The 24,334-nt window shown below is 42.1% G+C and overlaps 1 protein-coding gene across 3 annotated transcripts in view; it reads left to right on the forward strand.

The window, feature by feature from the left end:
• The first annotated feature begins 500 nt into the window (after positions 1 to 500).
• Positions 501 to 24,334, forward strand: part of PTDSS2 (phosphatidylserine synthase 2) — a 67,431-nt gene continuing 43,597 nt past the window's right edge. The window contains exons 1-2 of one of the 3 annotated variants that reach the window (XR_014712026.1): positions 501 to 862; positions 17,135 to 17,236. Coding sequence is in view for 2 of the 3 variants with exons in the window: in XM_084630858.1 (XP_084486984.1) it covers positions 663 to 862; positions 17,135 to 17,236 (302 nt within the window). In the remaining variant the exon portion in view is untranslated. Of the gene's footprint in view, positions 863 to 15,443; positions 15,464 to 17,134; positions 17,237 to 24,334 lie in introns of those variants that run through there. The other 2 variants (XM_084630858.1, XM_084630859.1) reach the window with 2 other exon arrangements.

A 24,334-nucleotide genomic window follows, 5' to 3' on the forward strand; every position in this document is an offset into this window, starting at 1 on the left:
CAATTAAATACGCTTTTCTCCTCCTCCTATCCTGAACGGCTGCCTCCACACCACTGATTTGGTGCCTCCTCCCTTTTGTCATTGCAAGTAACTGGCATCAGAATCAGTGAATCGGGAAGGGAGGAGGAACTCCCCCAGCTTTTCACATCTCCAGCCTGAATCAGTCTCGGGCCGCGGGCCCAGGGGGTACGTGCGGTGCACGCATCAGGGCTGGGACAGGACGGGCCAGAGCCACCCCGCACAGGGACTGATGGGGTGTACAGTGGAGAGGCCTAGGGGGAAGCGAGACGGCAGCCGGGGCTCAGATCCCGCCGGCCCGCCCCCCACCAAACACCCAATCAGCAGAGGGCCCAGTCAGAGCCGCGTGCGCAGGCGGCCCCGCGGTGGCCTCCAACCAGGAGAGAAAACGGAGGCGCGCGGGCCCCGATTGGCGACCCAGAACGCAGGCCCCCCCCCCCGGCCCGGAGTGCGCATGCGCCGTGAGAGCAGTCGCTGCGCGGGAGGCGGGGCTGGCGCGCGACGCACGGAGCGGCGGGGGTGACCTACGTGCGCAGGGGCGCGCGGGGCTGCCCCTTGTGAGGTGGTGCGGGGCCGATGGGGCCGGCCGAGCTCCCCCGGGGCGAGCGCGGAGCCGCCTGAGCCCCGCTAGCCGGGGCGACGCCATGCGGCGCGGCGAGAGGAGGAGCCACGCCGGGGCCCTGAGCAAGGCCGCCCTGGAGGAGCAGCCCGGCGGCGGGGTGATGGAGGCGCCCCCGGGCTCCCGCGGGGACTCGCCGCCCGCGGCCCCCGGCAGCGCCGCCCCCGGGCTCCGCCGCAGCACCGAGTCCGAGGTGTACGACGACGGCACCAACACCTTCTTCTGGTGAGAGCCCGAGCGAGCCCGGCCCGGCGCCTCGCCGCCCGAGCGAGCCCGAGCGAGCCCGGCCCCTTGGCTCTCCTTAGCCAGTCCCCGTGGACTCACTGACCTTGTGCTGCCTCCCCCCCCCCCCCCGCGGCCAGCTCCGGCGGCTGATAGAGGCCCTGCCCCGGGAGTCCCGGATCCCCGGTGCACTCCGACCCCAGCTGCCAGCGGAGCCCCGACTCCCCCCCCTTCCTCCCTCCCAGGGAGCCTTTCACCCCAGTGCTGGCCAGCAGCTTGGGCCCTGGGTCCCGGAGCCACCTCCAGCTCTTCCCCCCGGGAGGGGCCAGGGCCCCTGCCCCCTCCTTTCTCTAGTTACTGACTAACGCCGCCTGTACATGCCCCCGCTAACACCCCGTCTTCCTTCAAGCTGTTCCGCACCTGGTTGGTCACTCTGATATAGCCATTAAACCACCTTTTCTGCCTCCATCAGCTACTTCCAGAAGGCCTGGGGGATATAGGGTTGGGGTATGTGGAGAAGGGGGGTATCTAACACAACCCCGAAGACACTCCAGTGTTTTCTAGTGAGTGACGCCCATACCCTCTCCACCTACTGCTCTTATCCTCTCCTCTTTCTGGTGAATGTTACACCCAGCTCCCGAGCCTATAGATCTAATCAGCTCTTCTCCAACACACCCTGATGGATGTCTGTGATTACACTACCACTTAGGCAAAATTTATGTCACTCAGGGATGTGTATATTCCACCCCGAGTGACATAAATTATGCTGGCGTAAGCAGTCGTGTGCACGGTGCTATGTCAGTGGGAGAATGCTGCTAGTTTGGGGCAGATTAATTATGGTGACGGGAGAGTGTCTCCCTTGTGTATAGACATAGCCTTAGTCCTTGAACCTCCCAGTCACACCTACTTTTAAATATAACTTGTGTAGCTCCTGCACAGCTCTTTACTGTTGTCAAACAAACAGGCCATCAGATCTGTGATCCCTTACAGCAGTGATTTTCAACCTTTTTTCATTTGTGGATCCCTAAAAAAAATTTCAGATTGTGGCATGGACCCATTTGGAAATCTTAGACGTAGTTTGTGGACCACACGTTGAAAACCACTGTTCTATGGTAACAACCTTTTGTGGACCCTTTAGACATAGTCTGTGGACCCCCAGGGGTCTGCAGACCACAGATTGAAAACCAGTGCCTTACAGTAAAGGTCAAGAATTATGACACAATAGAGTGGGGTGTGGTCTCTGTAACCAGAATCTTCTTGCTGTATTTTGTTTTGCTAGTCTCCCAGTTTGATATTACATAATACTAGGGAATGAGAGAATTGCACCAAAGGGGTATAACTAAGAGTAATTGCATAAAACTGAACAAAAGGAACTTTAGGCAGAGGATCAAGACACATTTTCTGGCATTGAGAAATATTTGGCTGTTAAAGTCTTCTAAGATTTGGATGCGTAAGGCATGTTGCTTGGATCACTTAAGGATGAGCTACATACAGACTTTATTTTAGTGTGAATTAACAGATTTAGTTATTGCAGTCCAAATGTGTAGACACTCTTATTTTGGAATAAAAATGGCTAATGTTGATCTAGCTAAATGAACTGTCACCATTTTTATTTCAAAATAAGAATGGTGCAAGTCTCTATGTGGACAATTCAACTAAATTGCTTTAATTCATTTATTTGAAGTGGTGCAGATGTGTTTAGACTGGTCCTTGGGGTGGAGCAGGAGTGAATGCATTCTGTCTAGTATTTGCAGGGGGAAGAGGAAAGACAAATAAGATGACTCTCTCTAGTTTGTTAACATTTCTAATTTATATAATTTCTTTCTGTTCCCTTTAGTTTTCTTCTGGGGAGTGATAATCCCTCTTTCCATAGATAAATACCCACAGTATTCTAGTGTTGGTTCTTGGGCTTTTGCTGGGCTAATCAAGCACTCCTTGTTCCCTTGCAGTAGAACTTACCATGTAACAGTATTTGTCTAATAGTTCGTCCAAAGCATCTAGTGAGTGGCAGCTTCACTCTTCACCAAGACCTCTCTCCCACTCCTTCACCAAGTTACTCTGTAAATGAATTGCCTCACACACTGCTTTCTGGGAAAGTGGAATTTCATACTCCATCTCCTTGTGTTATTTTTTTCTTCACCATGTACACAGTTATGAGAAGAGCTGTATGTGTTTGAGTGTAAAGGGATTCCCCCTCATACAGTTTGTCTTACGTAAGATAATGCCTCTTTATTGGTCCAGAAAGGTAAAACCAATTTTACTTAGTCCACTTGATTGGTGGAACTTGCTTCATTTGGATTTACTGCATGTCAGTTCCACAAGATGTGGTAAACATGATTTTTTCACCTGAAATGTGTCAATAGACCATCTTAGTGCTAATGATTAAATTGAGCTTCATTTCCATTTTTGTTGAATTTTGTCACCTGAGACAGATTCATGCATCCCTGGAAAACCTCAGAGGGAAATATTTCAACATCTTCTTCCATTCTAGAGTTTCTTGAGAAATCTGGCTCTCTGTGTGTATAAGTTCCCATTGAGCTGCATGCCATCGTTTTCTGGAAAAGGAAATCAAATTACTAGGTATCTTTAAAATTTTGTTTTAAAAAGAAATGCATTCATTGGCTTAATCTACAGACAGATCAGAGGACATGCTCAACTGACACTAGAAAGGAGAGGCTAAGTAGGAGTGGGAAAACATGAACAGAGGAAGATCTGATTTGGCTTGAGCTTTGCATTAGTGAGAAGCTCCTGGCTCTGGATCTGTTGGTTTTGGCAGTAATGAAAGGGGATGTGTTGATCTTGATGGCTCCTGTGGTACATTTCCGCTAGTTTGAAGCTCAGTTAGCAAGAAATATCCAGATGCTGCGAGATCCCAGGATCGTCACTAGGAAATTATTTGGAGCCTGCTGTACCAAAAGTATATGTGACTAGGAAAGAACATTGTCTTCAGGGTGCAGGAACTATCTGGGAGAGAACACTTCGAGAACTTGCCACGTCCAGGGTCTATTACTGGATCTTGCTGAGGTCTGCAGATAGTGCCACCTTGTAAATGGAAAATGGGTAAAACTGTCACTTGCCTATTGTGTTTTTAAATGTCATTTTCTGCCAATTGTTTAAAGTTAAAAAATTCTAATAATGTTCTGTATTTCCTGGTTATATTTTGTGGAAATAGCTGCGTGTTCTGCCATTTTCATAGGTCTTTCCTCTACATGAAGTCTTTAATAGAATTTGTCATTAAAAGTCTGTATTAGTTGTTGTGATTAGAGCTGGTATCTGAATATACCAGATTAAGCAAAAATGCCATAATAAATAATGGTGTTATTTTCATAACTGCCACTCTAAGCAGAGTTAGGTTGACCAAATATGTCATTATCCCTATGGCTATCTTAGGAGAAAGTTTCTTTAATGTATTTCCCATGCATTGCTTGGTCATCACTAGAAGAACAGGTTTCAGAGTAGCAGCCGTGTTAGTCTGTATTCACAAAAAGAAAAGGAGGACTTGTGGCACCTTAGAGACTAACCAATTTATTTGAGCACGAGCTTTCGAAATAAATTGGTTAGTCTCTAAGGTGCCACAAGTACTGGAAGAACAGTGAGGGCAAATGCTACAACTGCAGTGTAACTTTTCAGTGTTGTAGAATTAGCATAATAAGCAATAGTATGTTTTTTTTCTGTAGTGCCTATCATCATGGTATTTAAGCGTTGACGGCCAAAATTTCTAAAGAAAGCGTCCATAGGAGTTTCAATGAATATTGAGGGGTATGGCAATCTAGTTCTTGCCTAGCAGGATGTTGGGTTTGCCTCACTGACTGCTTAAATAAGATGATGGTCTTTAGTATTTGTAGCTGTGTGAATTACATAGGACCCAGAGCTGCTGCCCTTGAAATCCACCAGCGTCTGACCTAAGTTACTGGTGTGGCCTATCCAGTGTGAGAAATGGAAAGTATTTAACAGATTTGTAGACGCAATAAAAGGAACCCTTTCTAGAAGTAATACAACTTAATTTGCATAAGTAACTTCACTGTCATAAATGTGGTCCTTTAAACTTTAACGTTTAGCTTTAACTATAACACCTTTTGTAGAGCTTTAAAACAGACCCAGATATGAATGTCCTTAAATTTTGCAAATTACCATTTTTTGGCATGAGAAAATGAAACTGGTGCTCTTTGTCCTAACTGAGTTACTAAGAAAATTGCGAAATGTGAAATCTGTATTATGGGGTCATGCATATTTTTTTTCAGGAGCAGAAATATGTCAAATACATGGGGAAGAGGGATAGGGGGAGAAGAAACCTTATGGACAGCCTTACAGTTGAGCTAGGTTAACACAGTATAGCCTTCTCTTCAGCTTTTGCACTTGCCCTGAAAATACAGTAAATGTTTACCTCTTGTGTTGATTGCAAACCATGTTGTTGGGTTTTAGAGCAGGGTTGGAAATATCTACCTAATTTCGTAGTGTAGACATACCCAAAGCTTCCTGCTCACCCTGAGCAAGAGCGTCCATCATCTTCCACAGATTCTAAACTTTCATTGAAAGTTTCTTGCTCTCATGGTTGTGAAGAAAGCATTCCAAATGCAAATAAAGGACTTCTTTGTTGCAGGGACTGGCTTTTGTTGTGTTTGTATAATGCCTAGCACAATGGGGCTGAGTCTCATGGGGCTACCACTATACAAATAATAACTAATGCAGTGCTGTCTTTGTAAGTTTGCAGGCAGACAGCTCCAGTGCCACAGCGACAGCTCAGTTTCTACAAGTTGCAGAAGAGTGGTCCATTTTCATTTTTCTCAGTCTTCACTGGGTTGTTTCATTCTGCTGCAGCCGGGGATAACTATGAGTGCATTTGCTTGGAAGTACGTGAAAACAGGGTGAGCAGCAGCTAAAAACCTCCTTGAGCAGCAGGAAAGCTGAGAGGAATAGTGTAGCAGAGACACGTCTCATTACAGTAGGCTAAGGATGTGTGCTGTGAATCCCCATTCTCATGGTAGCTGGGGGACTCTTGGGAACAAAGAATAAATCTCCCTTCTCCCTTCCAGCAGCCAGAGAGGATTGGATGCAGGGATTTCAAGTGTCTCACATCGATCCACGATAGCTGATATTCTTAGACTTTAAGGCCAGAAGGGACCATTGGATCATCTAGTCTGACCTCTTGTGACCTGTGTTATACAGAATTTCAAACAGTTATCCCCGTATTGAGCCCAATAACTTCTTTGACTAAAGCACATCTTCCAGAAAGATGTTCTCTATTTGAAGACTCAAAATAATGGAAAATCAGTTGCTTCCCTTGGTAGTTTGTTACAGTGGTTAATCACCCTCTTTTTTAAAAAAGAAAAAGTACTTTTATTTTTAATTTAAATTTGCCTGGTTATAACTTCCAGCCATTGGTTCTTGTTATGCCCTTCCCTCTCATGTTAAAAAGCCCTCAAGTATCTCATTTTCAGTTCTGGTTTATATGAAACATGGAGTCTCCACACAAGATTCAGGAACAGAATTCTGGTGGATAATGAAGAGACTGACGGATGCGGGCTAGAACTGATATTTTGTTGTCCTAGTATAGTTTTTATAGGAATTTTTCAGGGCTGTTTTAGAGAAAGACAAGTTAGGGACTTGACAAAGAAATTAGAACTGCAGAAATTGTAGTCTGTAAATAGCTCAGGTCCTCTATTTTGATGTTTCTAATGTTGTGTCTTTTGGTTGGTGGAGCTTCTCCTGATGGTCAGCAGAATGAAATGCTTCAAGAACCAAACAGTGAGGGATTGCAGGAGAGGATTTTTTTTCTGAGAATATATGCAGTGGCCCGCCAAATGAAATGTTGACAAGCCAGTGCTTGCTTGCGCATATTCCTGGTCCCAGACAAACTAGGAACTACACGTTGATGACAAGAGGATTTTGGGAGAAAGAGGTTAATGGCTTAACCAACTGGTAAAGAGGAGGAATAAAATAGGAGATTTGAGAACAGCTTTGTATGGACGTTTCTTTTTCCATACTCTATTAGTAGACTCTATACCCGTTTCAAGAAGGGAGCAGTCTTTGTGTTTGAAACTCTTAATATTGCTATGCTGTATGAGTTGATAGCTCTTAAGGTGAGCCCAGTTGAGGTCTCCTTCTCCACTCTCTTTACCTGAATCTTGCTCTATTTCTTGTGATTGACGCTTTCTGTTCAGGGCAAATTAAATATTTTGTCAAATGTAAATTTAAAAAAAAGAAACGTTGCCTAGGGTTATTGGTGCTGCATTCAGCAAACGGACTGCTTCATGTATATGGAAGAATGCATTAGACAGTATCCAAGTGACTGGAGAGCTTCCGGTGAACCATAACAAAATATGTGAGCAAGTCAAACTGATTGTGATCTCTTCCTCACTTGCCCCTCCCCTGCTGCTGCTGCTTCCCAAAATGTCTAAACATAAGATCCTAGACAGGGTAATACAGCTTCTTCAGACATGATTATGTGTTACACTATAGCTTCATTTTTAAAGGGCCTGTACCTGTCTGGAACAGTAGAAGAGAAAAGTATACTGGGCACAATAATATGCACTTGAGCAGGAGTGGGCAAACAATGGCTCGCGGGCTGGATATGGCCTGTGAACCGTTGGAAGCTGGTCCATGAGCTCCCACAGGGGAGCAGGGTCTGGGGCTTACCCCGCTCTGGCACTCCAGCTGGGCTGCAGAATCAGGTGGCGTACTACGCAGCTCCCAGAAGCCGTGGGATGGCCCTGCTTCCAGCGCTCCAGATGGGGCGCAGGGCCAGGGGCCGTACCACGTGGCTCCCAGAAGCCGTGGGATGGCCCCACTCCAGCCGGGGCACAGGGTTGGGCCAGACCACATGGCTCCCGGAAGCTGCGGCATTGCCCTGCTCCGGTGCTCCAGCCAGGGCACAGAGTCAGTGGCTGCTCCACATGGCTCCCAGAAGCCACGGCATGACCCTGCTCTGGCTCCTACGTGCTCCAATGGGAGCTGCAAGAGCAATGCTTGCAGATGGAGAAGCGTGCAGAGCCTCCTGGCCCCACCTCCGCGTAGGAGCCGGAGACGGGGCATGCCGCTGCTTCCAGGAGCTGCTTGAGATAAGCGCCACTTGGAGCCTGCATTTCTGAGCCTCTCCCCATGCCCCTGCCCCAGCCCATATTTCCCCTTTCCGCCCTCTGAATCCCTCGATCCCAGCCCAGAGCACCTTTCTGCACCCCAAACCTCTCATCCCCCCCCGAGCCTGCATCCCCCAGCTGGAGCCTGCACCCCTTCCTGCACCCCAGCCCAGAGCCCCCTCCAGCACCCATATCTCCTCATTTCTGGCCTGCGCCTCCAACCAGAGCCCTCACCCCCTTCCGCACCCCAACCCCAGTTTTGTGAGCGTTCATGGTTCACCATACTACTTCTATTCCCAGATGTTTCCCTCGGGCCAAAAAGTTTGCCCACCCCTGCACTTGAGTATGTGTCCTGGGGATAGTATTAAATAGCATTAAAACTGATATCTGCAATTCTTTAGTGCAAATCCTCGGGCAGGAGGGTGGAGGTGATTGGGAGGCATTAGGGGTTTTGCAGGGCGCTTGGGCTGAAGAGGCTGCGGGATAGGGGAGCTATGTCTGTCCGATGGTCTTGTGTGGCAGGAACCCTGTGTCTGAAGTATTGGCACTTGAAGGGTTCTTTCAGCCCTCCTGCTTCAGATCCCTGACTTGTCGTCTGACTTGTTTGGTAAATTGCTTTAGAATCTGGAGGTCAGAAGGAAGCACTTTGGGGGTGGGGTGGAGGAAATTGGTTTCATACTGCTAGAAGACTAATCAAACTTTTGCCCACTGGCATGCTTTCTCCCTCTCCTTAGTTGAGGGTTTTGTTTGTTGTTTAAATAATTCCAGTGTTTCTTTCAGTTTATTTGTATCCCTTTTAATCTTATCTATACTACAGAATAACACTAGTTTAACTAAATTGATTTTAAATTATTTAAACTTTCGTGAACCTGTGATGCAAAAACCCTAAATAAGGTTAAACCTTGTTTAAAATGGGTCTGCATTAGGAGTTTGACTTTTAGCTAGATCAGTTTTAAAACGAATTATTGTAAATCACTGGAACTCCATAGTATAGGAAAGGTCTGAATCTGTGTTTACCTTTTCCCACCAGCAGAAAAATTAATTTAGTCTTCAAATTGCTGCTACTGGTGCTGCCATGAAAATACCACTGGACATCACTGAAGGGGGGTGGGGCGGGATGTTATGGTAAGAAAAATGGGTGTTTATGTCCTTATCAAGCATCCCCAGTGTGTACAGAAATGTAATAAGAACATTATGTACCCTTACAAATGTACTCCATGTTTGTTACTTGCCCAAGAGCAGGTACTTCTTGATTGCGCTGTTTTTTTGTAGCTGTAAAGCTCTAAATTTTGAGCTCTAGATTTCTAAGCTCTTTGGGGCAGGTACTGTATCTCTTGCGGTCTAGAAAGCGCAGCCGGGTGCTGAACGTACTTAGGCCTGTCAGACACTGCCGCAGTATTAAAGTATTGCCCCAATGTGGTTGTTCCGAGTTATTCTTCTGGGGTTTAGGTAGACGAGAAAGAAAGCAATAAAAGAGCATCAAATATGGGAGAGAAGTGGGGGGTGGCATATAAATCAGGAAGGGACACAGTTCTGTGTTGCGTGTTCCTAAAAAGAGTTCAGAGTAACAGCCGTGTTAGTCTGTGTTCGCAAAAAGAAAAGGAGTACTTGTGGCACCTTAGAGACTAACCAATTTATTTGAGCATAAGCTTTCGTGAGCTACGGCTCACTTCATCGGACGCATACTGTGGAAACTGATACTTTCCACAGTATCAGTTTCCACAGTATGCGTCCGATGAAGTGAGCCGTAGCTCACGAAAGCTTATGCTCAAATAAATTGGTTAGTCTCTAAGGTGCCACAAGTACTCCTTTTCTTTTTCCTAAAAGGAGTAGAAATAGAGCAGCAGGGAAAAAGCAGTAAAGGAATGAAGTGTGTAAGTTTTACTGAAATCTGTTTTACAATGGAGCAGCCATAGCTTTCCCTTATTTGCCTGCAATCAGCCTTCGCTCTAAAACCCCTGTATTTCGTCCCTTGGGAACTATGGATTGGAAAACTGGGTTAGCTTAAACCACCAGTCCTACTTTGAAGACCACGTTTATGCAAAGCCTGATGCAAATCTGTCAACTCTTTGAGTTAGCCGTTGCTGGGGATTTAAAAGCTTGACTGTGTCTCCCTCTAGCTCAAAAGTTTGCTTCCACTTTAAACTTTACGTATAGTAAAATCTCCTTGAAAGATTGTGTGCTGGCTGTACTTGAAGAAAATGGCTTGTAACTAAGCAAAGTTACTGATATTTGAATAATTTTAGGGGCGCAATCCCACTCCCTTGGATTTCACTAGGAGTCTTGCCACTGGCTCCATTAAGAAGAGGATTAGGCCCTGTTTCTGTGAGCATGTTGCCCTCTATGGTTGGTTAAAGCAAAGAAAGTACATAAATGTCCTTGTGTCGTTGGAAGCTAACATTGTAGGATTGGAGCCTAACTCTTATGCACAACCTTAACTTTAAGCTTCTGAGTAGTCTCTTTGACTTCAGTGGAACTACTCACATGCTTAAAGTTAAGCATATGTGATTGAAGAGTTGGTGCCTGAGAGTTTCCTTTACTTCCAAGAATCACAAGCTTTGTATTACTGGATCTGCAGAACAAGGGTTCAAGCCCTAATTCTTCAGGGAAAGAGACATAGTAGTGTCTCCTTTGTCAAGACTGTAACAACAGTTCCTTTATAAAGCAGGTTTTACTCTCCCTTGAAACTCTGAAAAATGACCAATAATAAGACAACCCTAAAAACTTGAAGACCTGGGTTTTTTGGTTAATTAGAACTTGTTCTAACTTTGAATAAATGTAGCTACTATCTTTATAGAAATAAGATTTAGAAATGGCTTTTTGAAGCATTTCCTGTTTGATGCCCTCCTCCCCCAAATCAGCCCAATGAAATCTTATTACATCACAAACATTATTATTTTTTGAGTGTTCCCAGGCAATCTCACTTTTTAAAAAAAAATTCACGAACAGCACTTATATACCACAGTAGTAAGTGATCTGTAAATACAGATAGGTTAGGTACATTTTTCATTGGTTCATCAAAGTTTTCAGGGGCAGAAATATTGAACATTTAAAGGAATTGCTGCCATTTGAAAGCAAGACATGATTCAGTCACTGAAACTGTCACAAGGAAAAGCTGGCAGAGAATATTTTAAAACCTCTGTCATCAACTAACTTTTTCATTAAGCAAAGGCAGAGACACTGGGATGACTGCATTACTTCTACATAATGCAGCCTTATCAACAAGTTCTTTCCATGAAAAATACACTGGGGTGATGCAATGTGGACAGACAATACTTTTTTTTTGCCTTTTTTTTTTTGCCAGTCTCACAGCAAAGCTATTTGTGGAATTGTTAAAATTAAAGGAGCAAATGGTGCTGGCCAAGCTAATAATCTTATGCCCTCCATTTCATTTATTTGAAAACTACACAGAACATGTTTTTAAAACAAACTTGGAAGTTGCATAAACAGATTTTTAAAAATGTATGTTTGCTATTGACAGTGCACCATCATATCATTTACAGAACTCAAGCACTTAAAAGCAAAAAAATGGGTAGTTAGCTACATAGTAAATCTTATATTGCACTTATAATCTAAAATACACTCTGTCTGTAATCATAAAATATAAACACACTAAATGGCCTGAGTGTCATATGCACACATTAGTGACACATTGATCAGGTCCAAATGCATATACAACACCATTATTCTAAATCAGTAAAATTAAACTAGTAAAATAAATAGATGCCATTGCTGTTAAATACAGTATTTTATCAAAAAGCTTACTATCAAAAAACAGGTAACATCTTATTTTGGAGAGTGTATATTTCCTACATTTTATATTTCTCTGGGAATTATCCACATAGCTCTCTTAATTTAGAGTGAGGAAAAGTGATTAAATTGCTAATAAGCCATTCAACATCTAACTAGGCTAATGAGGCAAGTATTTTATACAGCACAAGACAGTGTATGAGAGGGTGGGGAACATGAAATACAGAAAGGGTAGAAAGATGGAAAAACACTGTTAGAAAGATGTTAGTTTGTCTAAGATGTTATGGCTGCAGTATTACTTAAGGGTTTTGGTGAGCCCTGTCTTTTATCTTTTATGCTATGAATCCCTGCCTTCTGTATAGTCGTGTGTACATTCTTATAGTAACATTTTTTGGGACCTAACTTCTGTTCATATTCTGTGGTTCTGGTATATAAATCAAACTCTTGTAGCATGTATTTAGCTTCACTTTCAAATCATGTGTACGTCAATTAGATCATTTCAGTTTCCTAAGACTACAACAAGCTAGGAAAATATAGGCCTGTCTGCATACTCCCCTTTAGTACTTGTGTTGGAGTGGTTGCTCTTAGCTGTGCTGCTTTTGTCTTTGTAATCTAAAGCATACAGCACTGAGTACAAAATAAAAGATGTGACCTCTTTGGTCTGTATACAGCTCTAAAATAACTTATTTTGACTTTGTTAAATATTTCAAGGTGTATATCTGAGCGGAATCTTTTTCCGTGGTGTTCAGATATCCATCTGCTATAACTACCCAAGCTCTGTCTCGTTTGTCTTTTATCATATAACCATTACAGCTCTTTTCCACGTGTGGTGTCCCGGGACTTTTTATTCTTGAGGGATGGTGTTTTTATGCTCTGCTTTTTAGGCAAGAATCACAAAGGTGTTTGGGCACCATCCGCAATATACAAAAATCCCACTGAGTTCTTTAGAAATCTAAACTCACCCAGAGCCTAAATTTTCAAGGTAAAAGTTCCTTCAGTGCCTAAATTTTTTGCCTCTGGGTATGTGCACAGCTGCCTTGCTGTAGGCATCTAGACACCTATTTCTTGCCTAAGCCAAAGAGTGATTCACGAACCAGGGAAGGTGGGTGTTTGCCTGCCTCTTTTGCGTATGGAGTCTGATCCCATAGACACGCTTAGAGGCTGTCTACTGGATTGGGTCCCTTTCAAAATTAGATTGGAGGTAATGGTGGTGTTGCATGCTGTGGCTTGCTATGTCAACCTTAAACTTAGCCCAGTGGTTAGAGCACTCACTTGGGATGATTGGTTCCCCCCCTCAGATAGAGATAGGAAAAAAGTCTTGACCAGGCATCTCGCATCTATCAGGAGCGTGCTCTAACCAGTGAGCTCTCTGGGATAATTTGATGTAGGGCTCCCCCCCAGTCTTCCTGTGAAAGCTGTTCCACTGTGGATAATTAGTCATTGGAATAAGGGGGTTTCACGCCATCTTGAGTGGCTCACGCTTGTGAGTGCCAGAGTCAGGGCAGACTGTTGAGCAGGGCAGGGACCCCAAACTGGTTTTATGCTCTAGAATTAGATTTCTCCAAACCAGTAGCAAGTGTGAATTCCTAAAGCACTGTAACTAGTCTTACCGTGGAGTCTCAGACAGTTCACTTGGGCATTCCGGTCTATCTTGCCACCCAGGCAAGATGGACTTAATGATAAATGGACACTTTTACACCAAAAATCGCAATAATATTCAGGTTACAGTTGCAGGTATCTATCAGCTCTGAATGTCTTTTAGGGCTAGGCAAGGTTGACACTGGGGATCTCTGCTTCTGTTTTGTAATGCAGGCCTTGTGAGAGTCTAAAAAGCAAAAAGATGAAAACATATGCCAGCTACAGTATTTTTGTTTCCATCTTCCAACTGATGGGATGAGCCCTTTTGTAGATAGTCTCATCTGGGCATAAAGGGGACAATTAACAGTCTTCGTATTGTGATGTCCAGCAATGGCCCATTTAGTTTTGATAGACCTTCTTGCTGGGCAGAAGACGATCCCTCCTCACTGGGTTTACAGTTTCAGAGCAAACATTTTTTACAAGTTACAAAGCAAAAACGTAAATATTTACCTTAAAGCAGGTGATAAAGAAATTTTAAGTGAGATAATGCATGCAGCAACTTACAAACATTTCATAAAGACTAAACAAATTGTTATAAGTCCAGTACCCATCTTAACCATACTAACAGACAGGTGAAAGACTGGTTTTCAGCAATGAATTTGTCAGTGGTCAGCTGAGGCCTAAAACCTTGGCAAGAACTGGCACCTGATCTGTCAGCATCACAGAGGGACTGGACCCTGGGTCTCCTGCCTCCTAGATGGATGCCCTAAAAACCAGGCTACAAAGTCATTCTCTCTGGCTACCTGCCTAATATGCTGGCTTTTGTGAATTGGCGTCTCAGGGATCTGTCTCTGCCCATTCATTGCATAGGCAGCCTAGGTGCCTAACTCAGAAACAACACTTTGATTCACAAAGCCTGTGATTTATTTTTTTCTAGCCACCTAAAAGTTAGGTATTGCTATGCTCAGTATTATATCTCCTAAGTGCTTGACCCACACACCTGCTGGCACTTTGTCAACACGAACGCCCACAGTGGACAGATTTGTGAATTTCCCAGCCCCCTTTTTCTAGAAAAACCCAAACCATTGATTGTGTATTTCCAGTTTATGAACTTCTGTCACACTGATGTATTTATGTGAATCTAATTTTATTTGAAAGTTTGGTACCAAAGACATTAGGTTATAATTTCAATTTGAGAATGAAAAGTCATAAAAAGCTAAAAGGGAAGTGACGAGAACGTAAAGGTTCTTGTTGTGCATATTAAACAAGAAACCCTGGTATCTTAAATTTCAAGGTATTGCTGTGATACCTAGATAAACAGAGCTATGGGGACAGTTCCCAGAGCACATGAAACATTCAGGAACATTGAATTTTCACCTTGATGATCTTTCCATAAAGGGGTGAGTGAAATTAGAGCATCAGTGTGTTCTTGTAGATTACTTACTACATCTGTTCAAATGAGGGTATGCTTCTAGGCTGAATACATCTTATTTAGCAAGCTCTGAGAGACTAAAAATGTTTTTGAGAAGAAATTGTTTTTGTGAGGTACATGTCTTAAAGTAGATGTAGTTGATGAGGACAGCAGTCATGACTGCATTGTAACCTCCTCTTGGATTACTTTATAAAAGGAACATTTAAGAAATAAAACAAAGAATGAAATATTTATAAATGAAAACTAATATGCAGCATTAAAAACTTCAGGGAAAGAATGGAGCTTCTTCCAGCGATGCAGCATTCTTGTTTCAGTGACTAGCTGTTATTAAGAGACCATGTTCAGGATAAGTAAATTAGATCAACTCACGCAGCATCCTGTTGCATAATATCCTTTAGGAAGGGATTGTAACTAGTTTTTAAACTAGTATAGTGCTATGTGAAATAGGTGTTGAGTCATATGACTGGCCAATGAATGTTAAGTATGTGATGTCTGAATCATCTGTGGTTCCCCCTCTTTCCCCCCCCCCTTGCATTCTGAGAGAGGCTCTGGTCAAAATGTAGATACATCTGTTTAGCAGGAAGTTTTCTTTCCTAAAGCCTGTGAATAAGATTTGATATATTCAAAAATCATAAAGAATTTAGTTCTTAAACAACTGCTATGTGTTTGTGGAGTTCATCTGTGTGCTTTGTTTGGATTATGTGGAAGGACAGTTTTAAATCTTGAACATTTCTTAAGTGGCAGAAGAGGATTGCACTTGCCTATGAGGTATTATTACATGTTTTCTATGGGGATTAATAGACCTGTTTGAGTGCTGATTATGTTTTGAAACCTTGAGTTATTGTTGGGAAAAATGTTGTTCTGAGTAGAACTTACCTTATACTTCAGAAGGCAATTTAATTTGTTGCTTTAGTTTTTCAAGCTGGTGAAGAAATTTTTATAGAATTGGTTGTAGCTCTCTGAGTTGCATTAGTTGCATGTTAGGGAAATGAATGCACAGTATGGAAATGTATGACCAGTACAACTTGAGCCACAACCAAACTTGTTAAAACTGCTAGCCTTCATTAAGGATAATTCTGTACTGTTTTTGAAGTTTTATACCCAAGTTGCTTTTAAAGATCTGGTAGCAAACTAGTGCTATAGAGACTTCTGAAAAGTTAAACACTTTCATGGTATGGTTTGGTCTCAGATGATTGGACTTCCATTAAACTTTCCAAAAAATTCACTTTATGGCTGAGGCCAGAGTGAGAAGCTCAAAGTAATGACAGTAAATGAAAATATGGATTTCATAATGAAAAGTGGTCAACTTCAGACTATACTGTGGTGGTGCTGAGGTTTCATTTCTGAGGTTTAAGATCAGTAGACATAAACATTTTCTCTCTGTAGACAATACTACTAAAAAACTAGGTGTGATGTAAACGATGACTTCCTTCTGGTCACTCCTACTATGCCATATCAATTATACCTATAGCTAAAGTATTGAATATGGCATTTTAGTGGCAAATTTAATGCCAAAATATCCATATATGATCTTGTGGTTATCAGTAAGTACATGCATGACCTTGTGGTGTTGAGTTTGTGGTGGCAATGGATTTCATGTTAAGCAAATGGGCTCTGAGTACCAAGAAGTAAAGGGCTCTTTAAATGTGAAATATGAACTCACTGTTCAGATTTTACATTGCAGAAATGTAGAATTCACTCTCCGTTATTTCCAGATTGAAATTGTTTGTGGACACAGTTCTATACAGCTTGGTTTAGTGACGGGGAAAAACTCAAAATTGCTGCTCAGTAAAAATGAGGAAGCAACAGATGAGCCCTAATTAATCTATAAAACAATCTCCTAAAACAACCTCTAAATAGTATGTTCTGATGTTTCAAAGGAATTTCGATGGTTTTTAATCTTCTGTTTATAAGTCCCTTCAGTTAGTCAGTTTTTCTGTTGCTAACAAACTGTGTACTGGGAATTAGTGAAAATGACAATACACAAAGTGCTTTCAAATATACAAAGTAAACCTACTGAGAAATCAGGAAAGAATTTCAGTTTTTGTAATCTTAAGCGTTTTCTTAAGTGTAATCTTAAATCAAGGTGATTTTTCAGGTTGATGCCCTTCACTATGCAAGTGTTTCTACAAATCCTCCAGTGGAGAAGAATTATAAGGGAAAACATAAAAGTACCAGGCTTGAGAACTTTTTAAATTATAAGCTTGTGACACATGGATGTAAGTTTAGTGCCGACAATGTTCTGTGCTGCGTAGTGCACAGAAATACAATCTCTAACATGCACTGAAAATGTAAAGCACCTTAAGCGTTACCAGCACCTGTCTAGCTTTCAACAAAATATCCCAATATGCTGGTCTTTTGTAATGATTCTTCCTCCCCCTCTTCCCCCCCCCCCCCGCATTCTGATCTAGTGTTAATTGACTTTTTTCTGAACTGCAGGAGAGCTCACACCTTAACAGTCCTGTTTATCCTCACATGTGCGCTGGGATATGTAACCTTGCTTGAAGAAACTCCACAAGATACAGCCTACAATACAAAGAGGTAACTGTCCTACAATACAAAGAGGTAACTGTCCTTTGCAGAAGTGTTGCGATATGGCATTTGTCCTGTCAGTATGAAACCAGCAAAACTAAACTACAACCAATAAGCTCATCTGGTACAAAAGTCTTTGAATTTAGTCTCTAATCAGTGTAGTGTTTCTTACTGTAATGAGCTCCTATGCATATAACTAACTATAAAATCTCTTAATGCATTCAGTTTCCCATGGCAACTCATTCTGCCTCTTTGCTGATGTGTTGTGGCCTGTCTTTTACAATATATAAACAAGCTAAGTTGGCTGTGTGAACTGTAAATTAATTTATTGTATGTTTATGCAAGGCTTTGGTTGAGGTTTTAATGGAAATGTACATTTGGGCTGTGAGCAAACATGAGAACTTGTACCCAAAATGGTAACTTCCAGAAAATAAAGTTTAGAATTATTTCATACCTGAATGTGTTCCATCACTACAATTATGTTATATTCAAATTGATCAAGCCTAATCAAACATTTCCTCTATAGAAGTGGAGCAGGAAAAAAGTATGGTTTACCCAATCATGCAAAACTTCATCTATGATTTTTAATGCAGTCTTTAATTCACTTTACACTTCAAGTTTTTATTAGTTTATACAAAAAGAGTGCCTATCCAAAGGTCTAAGTGCCTCTGCCATAAATTATGAAAACAAAATTAGATTGCCCAAAGAACACCAAACTCTCCTTTCCCCATGTGTCTGATTTCGTGAATATGACGCTGATGTAAAAATTTTTTCCTGTCATAAGAAAAAATAAATTAAAGGGGCACTTTACAGTCCTTCAAATTAATGTAAGTGTCTAGCATCCATTGTCATGGCAGATGTTTCCCCTGTGCCTCTAACCAAGTTTTCTGTTCATTGTTCCATCAGTTATATGGTAGATGTACTTGGTGAACTTCACACATACATATCTGTACAAAGCTGGTGATAGTGTTTTTCATGGGTGTGAACTAAATAGTGAGAAGAGAAATGTGGCAGATCACAGCAGCCCACCCAGTGGGGAGCTGGGAAATGGAAGTGCAATCTTTCAGAACCTGTGATCGAATGGCATTTCGGTGCTGGCTATAACCAATGTAGAGAATTTCAAGAATAGAACAATGTGCCACCTAAAATAGAAGAGAAAAAACACAAGGAAGGGGAAGTTGACACATCAAAGGTGTTGGGATTAGAGGCTGAGACACACTAACATAATAATGTGACTCAGTGGAATATGTTGTTACTGAGTTTAATGCCATTATCATGATGATACAGATATGGAAGAAAATTAATCAGACTATTTTTCTGTTAAATGTTTCCATATCAAATATTTCATTCTGTTTAACTTATTGAACTGTGTTCAGTGCAGACACACTAGAAGAGTCCCATCAAGTGATGGGGAATAAATGTTAGGAGTGCAGAGGCCCTCTGTGTGGGATATTGCACCACTGGCATTGAGCTATGGAAGTGTCTATTGACAGTGCATGAGCAATCTCACACAAAGATGATTACATCTCCTTACTTTATATAAGGGAGTGACCCGTGTGTGTTCCTTCCCCATCATTAGGGAGTCCTTGTTTTCAAGACCTAAATCTTTTCCTAACTAAATTAGAATCATAGAATCATAGAATATCAGGGTTGGAAGGGACCCCAGAAGGTCATCTAGTCCAACCCCCTGCTCAAAGCAGGACCAATTCCCAGTTAAATAATCCCAGCCAGGGCTTTGTCAAGCCTGACCTTAAAAACCTCTAAGGAAGGAGATTAAAATTGATAAAGGGGCCTTCTTTACGAGTCTCCCTTGAACATCTATCAATCAAAACGGCCTTCATGATGATAATTATGTCTGCGGAGCGGTTGAGTGAGCTTAGTGCTTTCACTCTACTTTATACTGTGGCCCACAAGGAAAAAGTCACCACAGTTTCATCCCCGCTTCATGTCTAAGGTGTTCTCAATGTATTTCTCTCTCCATGTTCTTTGCAGACCCCACTCCCACTGAGGGAAACTTTTCTCCATATCATAGATTTAAAGACACTCTGTTTTTACCTGGAAAACACCAGGCATTTGATAAAATAAAATGTCTTGTTTGTATCATGTAGGGAGAGGTGCCAAGGTTGGATTTGGCAGTGATATGTGGTTAGAATGGACTAGATAGTAGTGTTGAGTAGCTAGAAATTAGGGCCCCAGCAATGTGGAACTGAGTTCTAATTGCAGCTCTGCCATTAGCTTGACGTGTGACCTAGAACCCATCATTACAATTTCCAGGTAGGGAAGAGGTGAAAAGTATGTTAAGGATTCATTGCTTGTTTGTAAAGTGCTATGTAAATGTGTCACATAAGTAAACGCAAAGTACTTTTTATAGTCCTACCTCCCTCAGAAGTTCCCTTGGGGAGGGGGGGAATACCCAGGCAGCCAGGTAACTCAAGAATCTGTAGGTGGTTGTTTGCTGCAAGATCTTTATTCTTTTATTATTGTGTCATCTTGACTTGGAAGTTAGTTTCTTGTGTAGTGACCTGAGGGGGTCTCAAAGTTATGGTGCAGCCAAGTTTCAGCAGACTTTGCAGTCCCCGGTAACTTATTCAGGCACATGGGCTTGCAAAAGGCTACCAGAAATCAACTTTTCTTCAGACTCCTTTCCCCTGCTGCAACTTGGGTTTTGTTAGGTATTACTTCCGTAGCTTCATAAGTGGGTTTTCCGTCTTCTTGGTATGATATTGGTGCCTTTCCTGTGCATTCCTGTTGTTGCTAATGCTTCGTTATCTTTATCAAACACTAGCTACAGTTTAAAGAAGCAGCCTGGGAAAAAGAGTCTGTGTAATAACACCTAGAAGAATGAGATCTGCTGTTTCAAAGTACACACCCTTCATAAAAAGATGAGCCTGTTTGGCTGTGCTAAAGGAAACCCTCAAGAACATTTGGTCTCTCTGCTAGATAGTTCTGATGTGCTGAGAAAAACTTTCAAAGAGAAGCTTTTCTTGTTTTGCCGTGTATGATTGGGCTTACTTTATCTGCCCCTCCACTTTGACTTTAGGGTTGTGTGGCAGTTATGTACCTCATTCTGTATTTAGTATACACAGAGTAATTTTAGCCAATACATTTCAAACATATTCTAGTGTTCCTTGTAGAAAATAAAATGTGTTTAGTCCCCATAACCCTCCAAAAAGTGGAGTGCATGGTTTTTATACCTTAGTGACTTACAATATTTTGTCTTGCCTTGGATTACAGTTCTGTCTTTATTTTAGGCTAGTTCTGCTCTTTCTGTGGCTTTACCATCTGTTCTTTAAACTCTAAAATCTGGGTCTGCTTGAGGCTGTCACTATGAGAAAATCCTACAGTAACACTTAATCTGCTTAATGAACATCAATAGTGTAATCATACAATGTGTAATGAACAGTGTCTGTAACTGCGATTATTCAGTACTTGGAAATGAAAATGTCTATTGCAGTAAAGCTCTGTTCTTTTCTGTATGTGGGGCCCACAAATGTAGAATTGCAAATGCTTTGAAATAATTTGTTTTCATACTCTTGTTGCATGTTGTTAACTTGTGGGGTGATAAACTAGTCTGGGACAAGGGGGCTGGGTAGGGCAGAATAGAAGAATGGTTGGGAGCTAGGAACAGAAACCAGAACTGCTTCACTCCCCATTGTAAACATGCTCCCAAGACTGAGTAAAGCAGATGGGTAGTTCCTTGAAAACCAGCTTTCCCTCCTTACTCCCCTAAAGGCCCCCTTTGCAGCTGACTGCAGCAGTAACTCCTATGTACAGGTGTGTGAGCACAGATAGCAGCAGAAATAATAGCTCAAAAAGGATAGTCATACAATTGAAAGCCAGAAGGGACCACCGGATTATTGTCTGGCTTCCTGTTATCTCAGCCACCAACAACTAAGAATAAGGCAGTAACTATTGCAGAGCATGATTCAAGGAGATGTGGGGTGCTGGTGGGAACCTCAGTACTGCTCCATCCATTTATATCTCAGATTACCTATTTAAACTTCCTAGCATTTGAGACTGTGTCATTCTCTCAGTATTGAATGCAGCGCTGACTGAGGTTGTGTATTTTTCTTCACAATGAATATCTTAAGGCTTTTGTCCCATTGATCCTGGACTCAGTCTCTCAACTGCATGCTAAAATCAGCTACCATTAGAGAAGGTTGTATGTAAATATGAGGTAACTACTGTTTGTAACCATCTCCACCAGTCTGAAATACTTCAGATTCTTTTGCCCCACATCTCAAATATATAAATAATTATGAACCCTATCACCCTGGTATAACTAGTCATTTTGATATCTAGTGTGTCTGTTAGATGACACAAGTTTCAGTAGCTCTTCTGGATCTATCTTTCTGTGGTAGAAACATTATTTTCACTAGTAAAACTTTTCACAAAACCTGTTTGTCATCTGAAAAGTCAGATGGCCAGGATGACCTTGCCTCTGGAGAAGCTTGTTGCCATCAATACTGGTACAGTAAGTCCCCACGTAATGTTGTAGTTATGTTCCTGAAAAATGCTACTTTAAGTGAAATGATGTTAAGCGAATCCAATTTCCCCATAAGAAATAATGTAAAGGGGAGTGTGTTAGGTTCCAGGGAAATTTTTTTCACCAGATAAGACGTGTATGTATATAAGTTTTAAACAAACAATTTAATACTGTACATAGCAATGACAACTGTGAAGCTTGGTTGAGGTGGTGGAGTCAGAGGGTTGGATATTTCTCAGGGAATGCCTTGCTGCTAAATGCTGAACTAACACTTGGCTGAGCCCTCAAGGGTTAACTTAACATGTTGTTAATATAGCCTCACACTCTACAAGGCAGCACGAATGGAAGGGGGAGACACAGTAGGTGCATGGCAGTGGCTGCAAACATTCCCTGCGGAAATTGAATGTGATGATCCCTCGGTATCCCACTGGAGCACACCATTCCCTCCACTTTTGAAAGTGCCAGGTGCGGGGGATGGGACTGTGTGAGTGTGAGAGAGGCGGCATGCATTGCCCCTTTTAAGTATGTTGACTCCACTCTAAGGACACTGCCTTTTTAAGTACATCAGCAAGTTGAGACAACAGTTGCTGCCAGCAAGCTTCCTACCTCCTGAGTCCTGTCCTGTCCCCTGCCACGCAGGGAACTTAGGGGAGCTGATGGAGGGGGGCGGGGCTGCCGGTCCACCCTGGTTCCTAGCCCCCACCACTAGCTTCAATGGGCTGCTCTTTCTGCAAGCAGTGGGCAAAGCAGGCGGTTGCCAAATGTTATAAGGCAGCATTGCACAACTTTAAATGAGCATGTTCTCTAACTGATCAGTGAGGCAACAACAAAACAATGTTAACCAAGGTGACGTTAAGTGAGGAGTTACTGTATTTCCATACTGGGCTTACACTCCTTAAGGGTTGCCAGAAATGGATATTGGGGGAAATAAGTAATGGGAAATGGAATTGGTAATTGGAATACGAACGCTACAAGAGGGAGGGCTAGTGCAAGACATGTTTCCTCCCTATTCCCCTGCTGCAAGTTTGTGGGAAATGTGAGATTGTAAAAACAGGCAAAAAGTAAAATAAATGAGCAACCTTAATATTTCTCCTTCACTTGCATCATGAAAATATCTACCCTGGGCAAGAGCCATATCCAAATGCTCAATCTGGTGAAACAGCAGGAGTACAGCTAGAAAAGGAATTTAGGATGGTGAAGTAAGATTGACACCCTATTTAAAAGCAACAAATGGCATTCTGTCTCCCCTTTAAGACCTCCATCAAGGCTTTCAGGTATGTAGTGTGCAATTTGCAAAAAGAAAAGGAGTACTTGTGGCACCTTAGAGACTAACCAATTTATTTGAGCATAAGCTTTCGTGAGCTACAGCTCACTTCATCGGATGCATACTGTGGAAAGTGCAGAAGATCTTTTTATATACACACACAGCATGAAAAAATACCTCCTCCCACCCCACTCTCCTGCTGGTAATAGCTTATCTAAAGTGACCACTCTCCTTACAGTGTGTATGATAATCAAGGTGGACCATTTCCAGCACAAATCCAGGGTTTAACAAGAACGTCTGAGGAGGGGGGGGCAGGGGGGGTAGGAAAAAAAAAGGGGAAATAGGTTACCTTGCATAATGACTTAGCCACTCCCAGTCTCTATTCAAGCCTAAGTTAATTGTATCAAATTTTGCAAATGAATTCCAATTCCACAGTTTCTCGCTGGAGTCTGGATTTGAAGTTTTTTTGTTGTAAAATAGCGACTTTCATGTCTGTAATTGCGTGACCAGAGAGATTGAAGTGTTCTCCAACTGGTTTATGAATGTTATAATTCTTGACATCTGATTTGTGTACATTTATCACTTCCCAATCATTTAGCACTGAAAGGAAACTGAATGACTAGCCATTGATAAGTGGGTACAGGGCTATTTACCTTAACATCACTGGCTCAAACTTAGACCAAGACAGTAGTGGCCAAGATTAGTTATTTTCTGATGACTGTTTAGAGGGCCAACATCACAAACACCATCACAGCTGGCACTCCATTAGGTAGATTCTGAAAAGGGACTGAGCCTAAATGAATATTGATTCTGAACTACTTTTAGCCCTCCAAAACAGTCAGCTTTGAGCCAGTTTGATAAGCTGTTGCAGAGAACTTGCACTTGTCTTTTGACCCAAAAGCAGACATGAATCTTCAAGGCTCTCAACCTGGCACCTCCCAACAGAGGTCCCATCCTTTTTCTCAAGTTAAGAGAAGTAAGGAAATAATCTTTTATGTTCTCAAAAGTACGTTTGAGGCCTGTTTTTGGACAAGTGCTGTTTAAACTTTACAAACGTACCTCTATCCTGACCTGCAAATCACTTCCTAGTTTGGTTCTAAGCCCATTCAGCACCATACCGTACTGTTGCATGTGCTAATAAGTTTCTTATCTTTTATTCACAAATGAAAACTAGGATCAGTACTCTAACTTGTGAGTTAAATTTGTCTTAGTCCTCATTTATTTTAAGTTTTCAGAAAATAAAGGCTGCTAAACTAACACGGTCTACTACCTGTCGTAAATTAGACTTGTGCCTTTGATTTAAAGATGTATAAATATTAAGGAGAAAAGTTCTTAAACGTCTTGTTCATACACCTGG

The sequence above is a fragment of the Lepidochelys olivacea genome, assembly GCF_965140295.1.
Source record: "Lepidochelys olivacea isolate rLepOli2 genome assembly, chromosome: 6".
Lineage (NCBI taxonomy): Eukaryota > Metazoa > Chordata > Testudines > Cheloniidae > Lepidochelys > Lepidochelys olivacea.